Source organism: Ziziphus jujuba, chromosome 11, assembly GCF_031755915.1.
Source record: "Ziziphus jujuba cultivar Dongzao chromosome 11, ASM3175591v1".
NCBI lineage: Eukaryota > Viridiplantae > Streptophyta > Magnoliopsida > Rosales > Rhamnaceae > Ziziphus > Ziziphus jujuba.
In genome coordinates, this window is record NC_083389.1 from 9690498 (window position 1) to 9709370 (window position 18873).

General features: G+C 30.9%; 2 protein-coding genes across 2 annotated transcripts; one reads left to right on the top strand and one right to left on the bottom strand.

Moving 5' to 3' along the window:
• Positions 1-7545: 7545 nt before the first annotated feature.
• Positions 7546-11327, bottom strand: LOC107433599 (sucrose-phosphatase 1). Its single transcript, XM_016044895.4, has 9 exons — positions 10996-11327; positions 10274-10357; positions 9892-10191; positions 9618-9719; positions 9261-9455; positions 8874-9164; positions 8404-8590; positions 7887-7933; positions 7546-7798 (listed from the first exon to the last, which is right to left on the bottom strand). The coding sequence occupies exons 2-9, from the start codon at positions 10331-10333 to the stop codon at positions 7703-7705; spliced, it is 1278 nt and encodes a 425-aa protein (XP_015900381.3). The 5' UTR covers positions 10334-10357; positions 10996-11327; the 3' UTR covers positions 7546-7702.
• A 3068-nt stretch (positions 11328-14395) lies between these two features.
• LOC107433597 (prolycopene isomerase, chloroplastic) lies at positions 14396-18873 on the top strand. Its single transcript, XM_016044894.4, has 13 exons — positions 14396-15304; positions 15552-15758; positions 15864-15963; positions 16307-16389; positions 16533-16589; positions 16710-16862; positions 16938-17016; positions 17142-17290; positions 17400-17534; positions 17608-17721; positions 17858-17968; positions 18059-18167; positions 18493-18873. The coding sequence occupies exons 1-13, from the start codon at positions 14867-14869 to the stop codon at positions 18564-18566; spliced, it is 1809 nt and encodes a 602-aa protein (XP_015900380.1). The 5' UTR covers positions 14396-14866; the 3' UTR covers positions 18567-18873.

An 18873-nucleotide genomic window follows, 5' to 3' on the forward strand; every position in this document is an offset into this window, starting at 1 on the left:
ATTATTTATATTATTATTAATATTGTTATTATTTATATTATTTTTAATATTGTTATTATTGTTATTATTATCATGATTGTTATGAATATTGTTATTATTGTTGATGTTATTATTTTTATTAATGTAGTTATTATTATTTCTATTATTAATATTAGTATTAATGTTGTTATTATTGTTGTTTATTATTATTATTAATATTATTATTATTGTTATTTTTCTTCTAATTATTATATTTATTATCGTTATTAGTATTAATGTTGTTATTATTGTTATTAATATTGTTATTATGGTTATTATTATTATTATTATTATTATTATTATCAAGTTGTTATTATTTATATTATTATTAATATTGTTATTATTATCATGATTATTATTAATGTTGTTATTATTGTTGATGTTATTATTTTTATTAATGTAGTTATTATTATTTCTATTATTAATATTAGTATTAATGTTGTTATTATTGTTGTTTATTATTATTATTAATATTATTATTATTATTATTTTTCTTCTAATGATTATTTTTATTATATTTATTATCGTTATTAGTATTAATGTTGTTATTATTGTTATTAATATTGTTATTATGGTTATTATTATTCTTCTTCTTATTGTTATTATTATTATTATTATCAAGTTGTTATTATTTATATTATTATTAATATTGTTATTATTATCATGATTATTATTAATGTTGTTATTATTATTGATGTTATTATTTTTATTAATGTAGTCATTATTATTTCTATTATTAATATTATTATTAATGTTGTTATGATTGTTGTTTATTATTATTATTAATATTATTATTATTGTTATTTTTCTTCTAATTATTATTCTTATTATATTTATTATCGTTATTAGTATTAATATTGTTATTATTGTTATTAATATTGTTATTATGGTTATTATTATTCTTCTTACTATTGTTATTATTATTACTATCATGTTGTCATTATTTATATTATTGTTAATATTGTTATTATTATCATGATTATTATTAATGTTGTTATTATTGTTGATGTTATTATTTTTATTAATGTGATTATTATTATTTCTATTATTAATATTATTATTAACGTTGTTATTATTGTTGTTTATTATTATTATTAATATTATTATTATTGTTATTTTTCTTCTAATTATTATTCTTATTATATTTATTATCGTTATTAGTATTAATGTTGTTATTATTATTATTAATATTGTTATTATGGTTATTATTATTCTTCTTACTATTGTTATTATTATTATTATTATCATGTTGTCATTATTTATATTATTATTAATATTGTTATTATTATCATGATTATTATTAATGTTGTTATTATTGTTGATGTTATTATTTTTATTAATGTGATTATTATTATTTCTATTATTAATATTATTATTAACGTTGTTATTATTGTTGTTTATTATTATTATTAATATTATTATTATTGTTATTTTTCTTCTAATTATTATTCTTATTATATTTATTATCGTTATTAGTATTAATGTTGTTATTATTGTTATTATTATTGTTATTATGGTTATTATTATTCTTCTTACTATTGTTATTATTATTATTATCATGTTGTCATTATTTATATTATTATTAATATTGTTATTATTATCATGATTATTATTAATGTTGTTATTATTGTTGATGTTATTATTTTTATTAATGTGGTTATTATTATTTCTATTATTAATATTATTATTAACGTTGTTATTATTGTTGTTTATTATTATTAATAATATTATTATTATTGTTATTTTTCTTCTAATTATTATTCTTATTATATTTATTATCGTTATTAGTATTAATGTTGTTATTATTGTTATTAATATTGTTATTATTGTTATTCTTATTATTATTGAAATTATTATTACTTTTATTATTTTTTTACTTATTATTATTATTATTATTATTATTATTCCTATTGTTGTTCTTAATATTATTATTAACTTAATAATTATGTATGATTATTAAAAGGAAAAATGGAAAGTAGTAGCGGAAAAGCAGATCCAGCTTGGTCACATTGTATTCCAATTGAAGGTAACAAGTATGGTACAATTTGCAAATATTGTAACCATAAAATGCAAAGTGGTGGAATAACAAGATTAAAGTATCATTTAGCACATTCTGATCCAAAAAGTAATGTCAAGAAGTGCCCCAATGTACCTCCAGAAGTGAAGAAAGAGATTTACCATTATTTGAGGAAGAAAGAACATGCAAAATTGAAAAAAAAGACAATGGAGGAAGACATTCGTAATGAATTACGGGGTAACTTAGCTCCATCTCGGAGTAATTATGATGATGGTGACGATGATGATGATGATAATGATGATATATGTATATATCCAGCAGATATGCATCCTGATGAAAGAGACTCATATAAAGCTGCAGTCCGTGCATCTAAACAAGATAGATGGGAAGAAGAACAAAGAAGGAACTTTGTTAACCCTAGAGATCAAGGATCAGGATCTTCTCGAGAAGGCGATAGTCAACCATGTGCTCAATTTCGTCGTGCAACAAGTGTGAGGGCTGAGCCCATTCGTAGACAACAATCTCAACAATTTTATCCAGTTGCACTTGCACCTTCGTTGTATAAGTCATCCGATGCAAAACAAAAAAATATAAAAGATGTGTTGACAAAAGGTGGTATGAAAAACACATTGGGAAGACTAGTAGTAAAGTTCTTTATTTATGATAATGTCCCACATGCAAAGGCAAAATCGCACCATTTCAAAAACATGATCGTTGGTGCTCAACAATCAGGTATGGGAGTTCAAATTCCATCTCCATATGAAATTAAGGAAAAATATCTAGACATGAAATATAAAGAGATGCAACAGCATATTGAAAAGTTTAAAGAAAGCTGGAAGATATATGGTTGTACAATTATGTGCGATGGATGGACAGGACCAACTAAGCTGTCAATATTGAATTTTATGGTCTATTGCAAAGGGTCATCAGTGTTTCTTAAGTCAGTTGATGCCTCAGATAAAATAAAAAACTATAAGTATATATACAAACTTTTGGAGAATGTTATCAATGAAGTGGGTAAGAACAATGTTGTGCAGGTAGTCACGGATAACGGTTCTGCATTCTTAAAGGCTGGTAAGAAATTGATGATACAGTACAACTTGTATTGGACACCATGTTCTGCGCATTGTATTGATCTTATATTTGAGGATATTGGAAAGCATGAAAGTATTGCAAGGATCATTCAGCGTGCAAGAATGATAACCAATTATATTTATAATCATAATTGGTTACTTTCTTTAATGCGAGATATATGCAGAGACATCGTTCGACCAGGAGCAACAAGGTTTGTAACAAACTATATTGCTTTAAATAGTCTCCTTAAAAAGAAAGTTTCTCTAAAACAAGTCTTTACAAGCAATGCATGGGCTGAGCATCAATTGAGTCGAACAAAAGCAGGTAAAGAAGTGGAGAAACTTATCCTTGATAATCATTTTTGGGATTCTGTTACTCACGTTGTTAATTTGTATGGGCCATTATATAATATTTTGCGAATTGTTGATGCTGAGTTCATACCTATGATGCCAATATTGTATGATTGTTTTTAAAAAATGAGATATGCAATCAATAACCAAAGAGGAATTCAGTGGGTGATGGGCATCATAAATGCTCGATGGGACAATACACTTTCTCATCCTCTCCATATGGCTGGTAATTTTATGTCAATTACTTATTATTAATTAATATTTTGTCTTATAATTTATATATTAGATTTAATTTTTATTATTATTTTGTAGCATACTTTCTGAATCCACGGTTCCAGTATAAAGAAGGAATTGGCACTGATTCAGATCTTGTACAAGCTGTTCATGATATCTTTGCAGCATTATATCCAAATTCGGATCGTATATCTCAATTTGGAAATGAAGTAAGATTTTGTTTATTATTATTTTTTAACTAACATACTAATAACATTTTTTATAATTTTTTTCATTTTTACATATAGATAATATGCTTTAGAGATGCACGAAAAGGGTTTGGTGATCGTGCAGTAATTGCCGTCCGGGCAGAAATGATACCTGATATGTGCATTTCAATTACTTGTTATAAAAAAATGTGCTTAATATCAAAAAATTTATTAATAATTAAATTTTTTTTAAAATTTAATATATTTTGATTTATAATGTTGAAATATACAGCTTAATGGTGGACAATGTATGGTAATAGCACCCCAACACTCAGAAAATTGGCAATGCGTATTTTGTCACAAACTGTATCATCATCCGCATGCGAGCGTAATTGGAGCACCTTCGCTTTAATACACACAAAACAACGAAATAGACTCGCATATGAAAAACTTCAGAAATTGATTTTTTGCTACTATAATATGAAATTGCAGATACGTGATATGGAATTAACAAATCAACCGCAATTAGATTCTGATTATTTGGATCTTCTTGAAATTGGAGCTGACCCTGGTGAAGATGAAGATAATCCTATTATCCAATGGGTTAAGAATTCACACTTAGATGATGATGAAGGCAATCCAGATCCTCGAGTCGCAATGCATGCTTCACAATTAGGGATAAATGTTGAGAATGTTATTGCTGAAGAAGTTATGAGCAGTGATAGTGGAGGAAATTATTCGTTTGAAGTAGTGACAAGGCCTTCAACTAGACTATTTAGTCCTCGTGTAGAAACATTTGGTGGTAGTTATTCTCAACGAAATGAATATGAGGATGAAGATGATGATGATGTTGTTGATCTTGATGATGATGACGACGATGACGGTGGCAGTGGTGGTGGTGGTGGCAATAGAGGAGGAGGATATAATATAGGTGGAGGTGGGATTGGAACATACTATCGAGAACCAAGCCAACAACCATTAAGCCCATTTACTGGTGAAGATCAATATACACATGCAACACAGGATTTTGATCATGGAGCTCGAACAGCAGGCACTGGTTCAAGAAGGCATTATGGCAATTCGATGATGAATCAACATGATGAAGATTATCTTTCTAACTCTTTGGATGCAATGAGTTTAAATACACAAGTTAATTCTCAATCTGGAAATTCTGAGATTCTAATTGTATATCCAATTGGTCAAATGAGCTCACATAATCCTCACAGAGATTACGATGTTGATATCTTCAATCATCCCATGTCTCAAAATGAATGTTACACTCCTCATTGGATAAATCCACACTATCCTCCACTTGAACAATTGGTTGGGATTGATAGAGAAAGATATACTTGGCACATCTACAATTACATGGAAAATTTCTCTAATATGATGAGTTGGAATGCCTATTGTTATACACGTGAAACATCAAGATATGATCATCAATTTGAAGAACCAAGAAATTCTTTTTGGTATTAATAATGTATTAGGGATTATATTTGAGAATTTCTTGTATCTTACTATTATCTGTTAAATTTTCTATATTTTGGTGTGAATTAACTTTATATTTTATTCACTTATAAATAATTTGTTATATTTATAGAATATTTTATGATTATTGTATTCTAATTATTGTATTCTTATATAATTTTATTATATTAATTATCTCATATAAAAAAAATTATTTTCTAAATTAAAAATTTATATTTTCCGTAACTTTACCGATATTTCCATCGATATCGACATTTCTATCGATATTTCCGTAAAATCATATCCTCGACATTTTCATCGACATCGATATTTTCTTCACTATGCGTGAGAGAGCACATTTCATTAATGAACGCATCCTGGTCGAGTCATTTGCCAGAGGCTGGTTAATTATCTTCTTTGCTTGTATATATAAAGCAGAAGAGAACCAAAGATATAGATTTCTGGTCGATGTGGAATGAATGAATTTTAAGTGAAAACCAAAAATGCTGATTTCTCATCGATGTGGGACAAGTAAATATTAACTTTTGTAATGAATAAAAATCTAGCTGCTTTATTTGTAGACAGATGCGCTGGGTGTGTTAACAAGGTTCGACTCTTCGCACCTTCAAAAATTAGAGGATTTTTTCGGCTGCATAGTAACCGAGTCGTCAAACAATAAATGTTCCATATTGACATGGAGTATAAAATTCTTCAATAATTCTTTTACCTTTCAATGTTTTCTAAAAGAAAACTCTTCCTCTCTCTCGTCATATATAAGATGTTCTTTTTTTCATCTCTGTGTTAAAGATGGGTTCAAACACGAAGTTTTAGGCATCGGGCCTCTCATTTAGGTTACCTTCCAATCTAATTAGCTTTTAGTTGAATTTCCAATTTTTTTAATGATTTCTTTTTTCAATATTTAATTTGAATTTTTTAAATATTTAGAAGTAATAAAAAAATTAAAAATGATTTTCATACAGAATAAAAATTGAAAATTTTGAAAAGAAAAAATCAAGAGAATACAAATTTTAAAAATCTATATAAAAATTTAAAAAATAAATTAAAATTTAGTACATGATAAATGGTTAAAAAATATTTTTTTTGATATATAATTATATAGGATTTTTTAAATCAATGGTTTGGAAAAATCCTTTCTAATATTTTTTCCATGATTCTCTATAGGAAAAAAATTATATATTTTTAAAATTTTGAAATAATTATATATTTAGAAAAGTATATTCTCTTAAAAATATTTTTTAAATTTTTTGTTGTTTATTGCATGTATATGTATGCGTGTGTGTGCATGTGTTTTTTTATTATTATTATTATTATTATTTTTTCTCTAATAAGCATGCAGAATTTATATTCAATTATGTTTATCCTTTAAAAATTCACTTACCACATTATTTTGGTAAATTATATTGATAAATTTTTTATACCTGTATGCAGGGTTTTGTGCTCTATGTATTTCATTCTATTTGTATGGTGAGGTAAAAACTGGTTGAACTTGGATGAAATTATCCAATTTAGCATAACTTGCCAAATGCATTATAGTTGCCGACAGCCAACTACAACACATATTTAGATATATTAAATTTTGGCGATTAACCATACAGACCTCATATACAGAGGAATAGGGACAACGCCACATTGCCACTAAGCTGTTTTTCCAGGGAAAATTTTACTTTGATTATAAAATGACTGTATTGTAATATTAAAATATTAATAGAATTCACTTTCAACTATAAACTTGCATATCAGCAACAGCCACTGTTAATAGGGTCCATGGTAATTCCTTTGCAGTCGAAGTAATTCCGAACATAAGCCCTTTCAATATCCTTCTAAAATCACTATAGTTCAGTGCCATTTCACTACCCAAATACATGCATAAAGAAGAGCCAAACAATCATCCCTTAAGACCTGAATCACATGGAGAGTAATATACTAATTTGATTTAAGTAATGCATTATTAAGACATACAAAATTTTAGTAACCTATATACCTATATGTAATGCGTGAAGTGCGAATCAAAACAATTTACAGTGTTTATGCTCACAAGAAAACTTAAAAATCAAGTACTTAAAGAACCAAGGGCCAACGCAAGCAGCATGGCATTGCATACATCCAGCTTCCATGATCATATTCGTGGGTTATGCATATTATTTATTTATTTATTTGATAATCAAGGCAGAAAACAGAGCAGAAACCCACCCTCGTTATAGTAAAATTTAATCACGGACTAAGCCATATTCACGAGTCATACTGGTTTACAAATTGTCAAAACTTAAAATAAAGTAATCACAATCATGTGATACATTTATTTCAATGGATGAAACTTCAAGGAAATAACAAGTCTAGAATAGAAAAGATGATTGAATTTTTCCTTGACATCCTTCCGACCATGTCTGATGCACGTGCATCCAAATAAATCCATCTGAAGCACTCTGACCCTGAAATCAAACAACATATCGCCAAAATCGTTAAGCACACAGGTAATAGTGTGATACTAATCCTAATCCATCACAATTTCATAATCACCTTTGAACTTAATATCGCAGTTGTCAGGCAACTTTGCCACTCCTCACCTACAAAAAGTTCAAAAACAAACAGAGAAGCGGGGATTCATTAGGCATATATACAATAGTTCGATCAAGAAATACCAAAACTCTATATAATGAGCCTAAACTAAGACCTTGGACTACCATTAAAGATGGCAGTAAGTACTAGTCTACTAGAGTCTTTTATGTCATAAATAACAAATTGAATCAAAGTTTTGTTGGTACTCTCGTAAGCTGTAAAGACTTCTATTTATTTCCCCTAAAATTTCTTTTTCCATTTATAAGTTGCAGCCAAGTCTTTCATGATATCAGCAAATTAATTAGAGAGAGAGAGAGAGAGAGAGAGAGAGAGAGAGGCTATACACAAGCAATTGGCGTTTATGCAGGAAAAAACTGCATTCATGCTTTCTAATTATTATGAGAATGATATCACAATCAACTAGAACATACATGCTGAATTGCTCAAACATAAGAGAAAGTGAGATGGTAGGTCTCACCGGATATTTCCCACTTGTTGAACTTCACCAGCCATGTGTCTGTACTGATTTTTGTATGCAATATCTTATCCACCCAAACACGGAATTGTTTTCCCTGCTTATCTCCATAGTGGCTTCTTAATGTATTTATGCAGTCACTAAGAGTTTGTTCAGTACCAGAAGGATGGACATAAACACCAGATGGATACTGTCCCGGAAAAGAAAAAGGCATAACTTAAATTAGTCACTAACTAGAACAACACAGACTAAGAACATTCACACAACCTTAACAAAAGTAGTAGAAACCATGAAAAGCAAAACATAAATATGAAATTCGATATGCTAACTTCCATGCCATATACAGAAGGATAAATGAATAGTTTTCTCTTTCCTGCCTGGATATTTTAGCAGGAGAACTAAACTTTAATGGTCCTGTGAACATGAACAACTTTTCTTAAACTATAAAGATGAAAAGAAAGAGTTGGACATACACAATGAGCTCGCAGACTTGCCACATACATCTCTGAATTGTCAACTTCTGCACGTCTCCATTTCTCATAGAACAAGTAAAACTTCACCACTTCATAATTAGGATTTACATTTTCCAGATCATAGTCCTTAAAGTCTAGAATATCTCTGGGAGATAAATTTGGACCCAGCTTAAAATGACCAATGGCTTGAATGATTCCACCAGCACACCTCTCTGTTGCATGAATAATCTTAGGATTACCTTTAGCATTTTTAGCATGCCACTGCAGCAATTCTTCTTGGGCATTGCTAACCTGCATGATGGAAAAAGGTTGAAAAGAAAGAAATTATGAAGATAGCCTCATTACACGAGGAGACTAATAGGACAACTATAAAGAGAAACTACTAACCATGACCCCATGTACGTCTGGAATACTAAAGAGTTCGGCATCATTTCCAGAGTCACCACAAACAAGTGTGTTACCAGGTAATTTTCCCTCATTCTTAAATTTCTTCAGCAGATATGCAAGTGCCTGTCCTTTGCCAGCACCTTGTGGTAATATATCCAAGTCTATTCCTCCACTATAGATTATTTTGACATCCAACTGGCCAAAATTGAAGTAACAATACAAATATTACAACAAGGAGGATAATCGTAATTAAATATGAAAAAGAACTTCTCTTGCTTCAGCAGAAGATGCACAATTTTCAGTGAAGATCCACTAGAACAGATGCTATAAAATTTGGGTGAAAAAGCTATACTTTACCCCACGTTTTTCCAGTCTCTCTGAAAGTGCTTTTGTCACTGCCTGAGCTTTGTCTTTATCAACATAAAAGCTAGCCTTGTGTGGCCGTTGTTCTGTTTCTGACTGCATTCAACATAAAGTTCAGTTAATCAGAGACTAACATATGTTCAAACCACTTTCTCGATGCAAATCACTTTTGATAGTTTTCAATATACTTCCTGCAGAGTCTTCGCTACATCATTTTAGAAGAGGAAATTTTCAACTTATCGGTTTTCCATGTCCTATAAAATCATACCTGAAGTTTTAGTTCAGCAAATTTGCTGGTTTCCTCTGTGACTATACTCCTATCCCATTTATGATTCAAAATTTCAACCCAGCCATCATCTGGCACCATTGATTTACCATATGTTATCTCAGTTCCCACAGACATTATAGTTATATCTGGTGTTAACATGGGTTTCTCCTTCCTCAACTCCAAATAAAGTGTACGTGATCTTCCGGTCGAGAAGACTAGCAAAGAATCATGACGGTAATGAGCTTCCCACAACGCATTAAACCTGAGCAGAGAAAGGTTCTCTGGGTCATGATGATCAACCTGCAAGGAAGGCATCATTAAAATCATTGCAGCAAAGACAATGAATTGAGAACATAATAAAATCATCAAATACACAACCTACCATTGTATGATCAAGATCTGAAACTATCATCAAACGAGCAGAATCCTTTAGCCGATCCATGCTTATCTTACTTGCGACTGGAACCTGCAAAATAAGTTCATAACAATAAAAAACTAAAGATTCAGGTCCAAAGAAAAACTAAAAGCAAAACTAAAAATTGCAAAACATCCATAATGGTCAAATCTGGTAAGGAATAAGGTTATACAGTAAAATATAATTTCGATGATGATTAAGTTGGTGATCGTATTGAGCATAAATGTTAGAATCCACTAATGGCATGAACTCTTTAAAAATAATAATAATAATAATGCAAGCAAACTCTCGTTTAAACCAAACAAACACCAAAAATTCACACATACATGCACATGAAAAAAAAAAAAAAAGCAAATAAAGAACCAGTACCGCAGTACGTTCAAATTTCAATCTCGATTGCAAAAATACCCGCATATTATAAATAAAATCAGAACAGCAGGCATAATTCTACAGCCAATTCAATCTTTTTTCTTCTTTTTTTGGGTCAATTTTTAGTGAATAAATAGAAGTCCAGTTGGTGCGCACTGATTGTTTCTTCATCTTCCAAATCCAGATAACAAAGTACAAACTCCACAACCCCCAATTAAAGATTCATTTCTCCCATTTTCCCAGCAAACCAAACAGTTGCATAGAGTAATCAATCATGCAAAACAGAACAAGTGCAGAGAAAAAAAAAAAAAAAAAAAAACCTGGAAATCAAGAGCAGAAACGGGTAGATTCCACTGCGAAAATCTAATTCCCGGTGAAATCAGAGTGGAAATCGCTTAACGCATAAGGTCGATTAAATATATATGTATATAAATTTTCCCGGAAAATTGAAGTTAGGAATGGAATTTGGATTTTTTAGGTATTGCCTTCGCTAATTAGAAAAGGTGAGAGAAATTAAAAAAATAAAAAATAAATAAAAAAAGGGGCCAGTGATAGCAAAGAAAGAGAGAATGAGAATAGAATTCGATCCAAAATCGTTGGCGCTTCTTCTGTGGAAGTGAAAAGGAATTATAAACACAGTGAGACAAAAATGTTTCTTTAAACATCTATAATTAAAAATTATACTAATAATAAATTAATTAAATTTCAAAAAATTGAGGTTCTTTTTACAGGGTGATTTCGGACACTTGTCATGAAGAATTAGCCTCTTAGGTGCTCATGTGGATGTGGGACCCATTATCAGGTCGTGGTGGACGGTTGCGATTGTGCTAGGACCGGACTTGCGACGGTGGTGATGGAGTAACCGTGATACGTGAGCACTCTTTAACGGAATGTGGAGCCCACTATCAGGAGGGTGGGTAATCTTGTCCACTTGAAAAAGATACCGAACCTTAGCGATAACGAAGGGTACTGAAGTCACTCAAGCTTAGCGCCAAAAAAATAAAACGGAGGGAATTGAAAATAGGATGTAATAATGAAAATAAATTGGCATATTCTTGTCTTTTTATGGGTTAGAAATTGGCATATTCTTATGATATATTCTCATGTTTCATTTTTCTGATATTATTTTATTATTGATTTTTTATTTTTATTTTTTATATTAGACTGGGAGATTGGAATTTTAAATCTTTGATCCAAAAAAAAATAATTATTTTGTCATTAAATTGTCCTAAAAATATAATATTATTGTTTTTTTTTTCTTTTTTGGGGAAAGATAATATCATTGGTCGGAAGCAAGCTCTTAAAAATATTTATATGTTACAAACGAATCTCATACATATTTATATATACACATATAACAAATCCTGCAAGGAGAATCTACTGGCAATGTCCAATCTTTTTATATGTAAGGTTTTGGTTAATTCATCTAGTGATCTTGGGAGCCCCTTTTTCACATATAATAAAAAATATATATACACATGACAATTGCAATATAAGAAAATATATATATATACACATAACAATTGCAATAGGCTTAGAATCGCTTCCTAATTAGCACTTTAGTTAATCTGCGGAATCTTTAATGCTTAATTCAATCCCATAATTAAAAGGTTCGCAAATGTTAGCATGATACAAAGGAACATAAAGAAAATTAAATTATTCATATAAGTCGAAGTTACTTGAACTTTTTCTAATAATAAAAATGTGACAAATTAACTGGTATTCTCAAATCTAAGTCAAACTATGAGACATAAGACGCACTTCAGTAAAAGGACATGAGTTTGCATCACCTATGTTTTATAGCAATATTATTATTATTATTTATTTCTATAATAATGAAATTTACCATTAATAAAAAATTTAAGTGGGTTTGAATAAAGTTAGTTTTTATTTTTAAGACACTTTAAAGGCTTGAATAAGGCTAAGTGTTTGATTTTTTGGGGGTAGATCAATATTTTTGAAAATTTGAAACTCATATAGTTTGAATTCAAATTTTATATTTTGAGATAGTTGTCTTAAATTAAGAAAAAAATCAGGATATTAAACTTGAAATAGATTAATGATGGAGTAAACAATAGGATTTGATATTTTAATTAATAGATCTTCCTTGTTCAACCTAGCAGTCAAAAGTTTATAAAGAAGATGAGTTTTTTTTTTTTTTTTTAAATAAATGTTTAAGCAAGATGATGTTGCAACAAGAAAGATAACATTTTCAACTCCTAATCAATCAATGCCCTGCTGTTATTTTACAATATTGTTTCATCTTAATTGATCTAGTTTATGCCATATTGCTTCACATCTCTAAAGACTTATTGTTATTTTTATTTTATAGATATGTTGTTTTTCTTTTTAGATAATTTTTGTTTAAAGTCCTTTTTGTTATTAAGGCACTTTGATAATCTTTAATTTGATAATTATCCGTAAATTGATACAATGGCACCTGATTTTGTTAAATTTATTTTTTGCAATCTTTATTACTATTATACTTTGTTTCTTTATATAATCTTATTTAGAATGGTATGTTTGCAAACAAATAAAGACAATCCGAATTTATTTAGTATTTGAAAAAAATACCAAACAATAAATAATTTATGATAGCCAATAATAAGATGGTAATGAATATGGGACTCTTTCTTGTATGGGTCAAATCCTTGTAACATTTTATTCTTCTTTTCAAAATTTAGGTGGAGTGAGGGGTAAAATTGTCCTTTTCATTACTGTTGACATGTTCATGCACGTTGGAATGAACTGAAATGAAAAAGATTGCCCAAACTTTTAGTTATAGTACCAACATCAACCATGGTGCTAACTCGAAGAACAAAATGCCTACCTAAAATGGAAATGTTCCATGTGAGTTCTAAAGATGCCATCAATAAGTTAAGAATAATTTAACCCCCAAAAAAAAAAAAAAGTTAAGATTATATGCTTATTTTTACACATCTATAATATGATAATATCTTTGTAGTAAAATATATAAAAAAAATTGTTACACTTTGCAAAATGATAGAAAGATGATTAGTTTGTGAATCTTGAATTATATTACATTTTTTTGGTAAATTTGAATTATATTACATTAGATTATAACAAGAACGGGGCCGGGTATAGACGTACATTACACTAGACAGGACACAACGCAGTCCAACAAGGCCCAAACAGAAGTACAATTTTAATTTTGTTTTATTTTATTTTTTTTTAAAACGTATTTATGAGAAAAAGGAAAATAGGATGTTGAAAGTTGAAATACGATGTCGAGAATCTCATTTACGAGAAGGTAAAAGAAATTTTTATTTATTTTTTTATTTTTGGTAGCATGAAGGCAAAAGAATTTTGATTGTTTAATTGAAAACATTTTCTTTGGCGGGTTAAATTTGATTTATGTTAGAGAAAAAAATGTACAATAATATATAAAAATAATAAACGAGGTTATACCATAATGCCATAAACATATATATTTGAATCTTCAATAAATACTTTTATTAAATTTATAGCTTTAACTTTTTTTCTTTTTTTTTTTTCCTTCGGGCAACAAATAACAAACTATTATTCAAAAAAATAAAATAAAAAACTATAGTTAAATTGGAGCGTTATAAACTACAGAAAAATTTGTGTATACAGCGATGCAACTCTTGCAATATTGGGGCAGAAGCACACTCAAATCCTTTCAGCTAAAAAAAAAAAGAAAAAGAAAAAAAAAAAGCACACTCAAATCCAACGGTTATTTGTTTTCCAGTATATTTTTCGATGCCCCTTCTTTTTGTTTTGTCTCATCTCCTTGAGAGTTGAGGAATCTTGAGAGTGGAATCGTTTTCCGTATGTAATACAAAACTCAGTAAGTAATACGCTAATGGCCAACAAGCCTAACCCACCATCTCCATCACCACCTCCACCTCTTCTCTTCTCTCTAGACTTGGCCAAACCCAGTAAATTTTGCCCTCCAACTCTCTCTCTCATTGCTGAATTAGGCTTTTACTTCTCCATCTTCCATGAACTCTTTATCAGTTTTTCACTTGCTATAATACCCCACAACCAGGTAGCTCAATACCCACAAAAAATCAATATCAAAAGCTTCACCTTTATGCTGCTCATAAAGCCCCTGAATCCAATAGGACCAGACCCAGAAGCCAAAAACTTAAATTTTGCTTTGTTAGACGTTCTTCAACTACAGTTTCGAGAGGTTACAATCTCAGTTCAATGAGTTCAAGCATTATTTATAGTCCCCTAAAGTTGGCCGCTCTCTGGCCTACAGGTTTAGAAAGCAATTTCCTCTATGGGGATCCATTGAAGAGTTCAAATTCCAAAAGATACCACCTTGGAGGTGTGAATTTAGGATCTTGTGTGGCGAATTCGAGGAACCAGAAGCTCACCGTGAGGTCAAATTCAGTATTAAGTGTAGATAAAATAGTGGAGAAAGATGGTGGTGGTGGTGGTGGTAGGGAGAAGCACTACGATGCCATTGTTATTGGATCAGGAATAGGAGGGTTGGTTGCGGCGACCCAGTTGGCGGTGAAGGGTGCCAGAGTTTTGGCTTTGGAGAAGTATGTGATTCCTGGTGGAAGCTCTGGGTATTACCAGAGGGATGGATATACTTTTGATGTGGGATCTTCTGTGATGTTCGGTTTCAGTGACAAGGTTAGTTTCTAGTGTAACTTTACTCCTTCGCTGAAAGAATTATGAATGAAATATTGATGAAGAGACTTAAATGAAAATTATATATATCAAGTGGAATTTAGATGAAAATGATTTATTCTGATGCTGATGGAAAAGAAAATCACCTAGAATGATAGTTTTTTCAGTGCCCAATTCAGAATTACATTTTTAAATGAAAACTAGTCCTTTTGTAGTTTCATTGGCATTTTCTCTGTGAAATATTGAGCAGGGGAATCTAAATTTAATAACCCAAGCATTGGCAGCAGTTGGTTGTAAGATGCAGGTGATACCTGATCCAACTACTGTCCATTTCCATCTGCCCAATGACCTTTCTGTCCGAGTGCATAGAGAATACAGTGAATTCATTGCAGAACTTACTAGTAAATTTCCCCATGAAAAGGAAGGGATTATCAAATTCTATAGTGAATGTTGGAAGGTCTGTGTACTTCTCTGAGTTGAATATAACTTTCTCTGGAAATATTTTTTTGCATCTGCTTGAAATGTGTTACTCATGCTAAGAGATTTTGCATGCATGGATCAGATTTTCAATGCCTTGAACTCATTGGAGTTGAAATCACTTGAGGAGCCAATCTATCTTTTTGGGCAGTTTTTTCAGAAGCCTCTTGAATGCTTGACACTTGGTAATTACTAATATTGCTATTATTTTCTCATAAAATCTATGACTTGCTTTCCTAAATTAAAGTCCTCACGGGAGAATTATCCACACATTGGATTACTTTTTTCATTTCCTTTTGGAAAGATTTCACTCATATTTTCGTAAGTGTTTGATTTACTTAGTGACAGTATTTTGGTTGGTTAGAGACTTAAACAGCAAAAAGGGTATGTAAGCAATGACTGTGTTAAGTCTTCTTAGTTGCTTTTGAACTTGGATCCTTGACGGTAAGGATAATTATACTACTGGCCCTACACTTAATTTCTAATTTACCTCTGCAATTATTACACGATGTTTACAATCCTTTGCAGCCTACTATCTGCCTCAAAATGCTGGTGACATAGCTCGAAAGTACATTAATGATCCTCAATTGTTGTCTTTCATAGATGCAGAGGTGGGATGAACTTGCTTGAACAAATTGGAAATTTTTATTGCCAAGTTCTTTTTCTTTATTTATTTAATGGGCTATGTGGATGTTCTCTTGTGTTCTATCACTTCGACCTGACAGAGATAATTTTTAATATTGTGTATCTGCAGTGTTTTATAGTGAGTACAGTTAATGCTTTGCAGACACCAATGATCAATGCAAGCATGGTAAGCTTTTTAAAAGAACTTTTCCAGGTCTCTGTTTCTTTCTCTAATTGTCTGTCTGTCCGTCTTTCTATCTGCCTCTCTCTCTCAATCTTGCTTCCTCATATGCTTTTTTTGCACCAGGTTCTTTGTGACAGACATTATGGTGGCATTAACTACCCAGTTGGTGGTGTTGGTGGAATTGCTAAGTCCTTAGCAAATGGCCTGGTTGAACAGGGAAGTGAGATACTTTACAAGGCAAATGTGACAGGCATTATAATTGACCATGGCAAAGCTGTGAGTTCAACTTTGTGTTTATATAATAATCAAAAAAGTGATTTTATTGTTGATTACATTTTAATCTTCATGTAGGTAGGAGTTAGGCTTTCAGATGGAAGGGAATTCTTTGCCAGAACCATAATATCGAATGCTACTAGATGGGATACATTTGGTTAGTTTTGGCTGTGGACCTTAGAAAAATTATGTCCGAATAATGTTCTTTTTGGCTGTTTTCTAGGCTGGTTTACTCAGTTTTATTCGTTCTTATCTAGTTGCATACAACTCCATACATTTTAGGAAAGCTTTTAAAGGGAGAAGACCTTCCAAAAGAAGAGGAAAATTTTCAGAAAGTATACATAAAGGCTCCATCTTTTCTTTCTATTCACATGGGGGTTAAAGCTGAAGTTCTACCACCAGATACAGATTGCCATCATTTTGTCCTTGAGGTACTTAAAATTTGTGAATAGATTCATTTGCATGGAAACTTTGAGGGCACTGAAACGGGGATGATTAGCTGATCTAGTTACATCATTGAATTGCCCTTATCCTTTTTAGAATGATTGGACAAGACTTGAAGAGCCATATGGAAGTATATTTTTGAGCATTCCAACTGTTCTTGATTCATCATTGGCTCCTGAAGGACGCCATATTCTTCACATATTTACAACCTCTTCCATTGAGGACTGGGAGGTAAGCATAATGATGTCAAAATTAAATTGAACGATCCCAATTCATAATGATGTATATGTTATTCTTCTACTAGGGTCTCTCGCCCAAGGACTACGAGGCAAAGAAGGAACTTGTGGCAGATGAAATCATTAAAAGATTAGAGAAAAAACTATTTCCAGGACTTATGTCATCTATTGTTTTCAGGGAGGTAAGATGTATTTTCATGCTAATATGAGCTTGCTGAAACTGATTTACTTCCCCGTGTCCTCAAATGCAATAGATCTTGCAACTCTATGTTCTTATAATATGTTAATCTCCATTTAAAGTTCCTCCACTTATTGTAGGTGGGGACACCAAAGACACATAGGCGGTATTTGGCTCGTGACAGGGGTACCTACGGACCCATGCCTCGCGGAACTCCCAAGGGATTGTTGGGAATGCCTTTCAATACAACAGTAAGTGAAATCGACCTTTAGTGGATGGAGTACTTTCAATTGTTTTGAACGTACTAAAGCAGCCAGGCGATGCTCTAATGGTGACTGCAGGGTATAGATGGTTTGTACTGTGTTGGTGATAGCTGCTTTCCAGGTCAAGGTGTTATAGCTGTAGCTTTTTCAGGAGTAATGTGTGCTCATCGTGTAGCTGCTGATATTGGTGAGTAGATTTCATTATAAAATTGAATGGTGCTGCTGATTTTCTATTGAAGCATAATCTGTCATTCAGCTTTATAAGAAAGTATGTTTTGAATCTAATGTGAGTTTTAAATTGTAAGACAACACTGAAACTGAATCTGGTACCGGGATGACTGAAACCATGTCAACTCCTATGAGTTATTTACATGACCAATAATGTTTCTGAAACAATAAATCTCTGATCGAATGATATGTCGACTGCTAGATGCCCTGGAATTAACTGATTTTTATTATACCTTCTTATTGGTCTTGATTATTTATTTTCTTGAAATCTTTTTCTTTGACAGGTCTTGAGAAGAAATCTCCATTACTGGATGCTGCCCTCCTTCGAACTCTTGGTTGGTTAAGAACACTAGCCTGAGAGTTGCCGGAGAATTGTTGATTGCTTGCTTAGGAACATTAGTACTCTCTCTCTCCATTTTCTGGCCATCGTCAGGTCTTGTTTTTGTTCCAAAGTTGAAGTAAGTTTTCAACTTTGAGTCATTTCTGCGGGAGGCTAGGACGACTGTATATACGAGAAGACAAAAAAAATAATAAAAAAGTGTAACCTCCTTAATGCTTGATGTAATTTTTTTCAAAATAAATGTTTTCATTTTATTTTTTGTGGGGGTTAAATATATGTAATGCAATATGTGGATAATAATATACAGCACAGTATCTTTCTTTTA

Excerpts from the sequence above, each read along its gene's own strand:
- LOC107433597 (XM_016044894.4), top strand. The coding sequence starts at position 14,867 with ATGAGTTCAAGCATTATTTATAGTCCCCTAAAGTTGGCCGCTCTCTGG. Across the intron at positions 15,305-15,551 it reads TGTTCGGTTTCAGTGACAAG|GGGAATCTAAATTTAATAAC; the intron begins GTTAGTTTCTAG and ends AATATTGAGCAG. Across the intron at positions 15,759-15,863 it reads TCTATAGTGAATGTTGGAAG|ATTTTCAATGCCTTGAACTC; the intron begins GTCTGTGTACTT and ends TGCATGGATCAG.
- LOC107433599 (XM_016044895.4), bottom strand. The coding sequence starts at position 10,333 with ATGGATCGGCTAAAGGATTCTGCTCGTTTGATGATAGTTTCAGATCTT. Across the intron at positions 9,456-9,617 it reads AGAGACTGGAAAAACGTGGG|TTGGATGTCAAAATAATCTA; the intron begins GTAAAGTATAGC and ends AATTTTGGCCAG. Across the intron at positions 8,591-8,873 it reads CAAGTCTGCGAGCTCATTGT|TATCCATCTGGTGTTTATGT; the intron begins GTATGTCCAACT and ends TTTCCGGGACAG.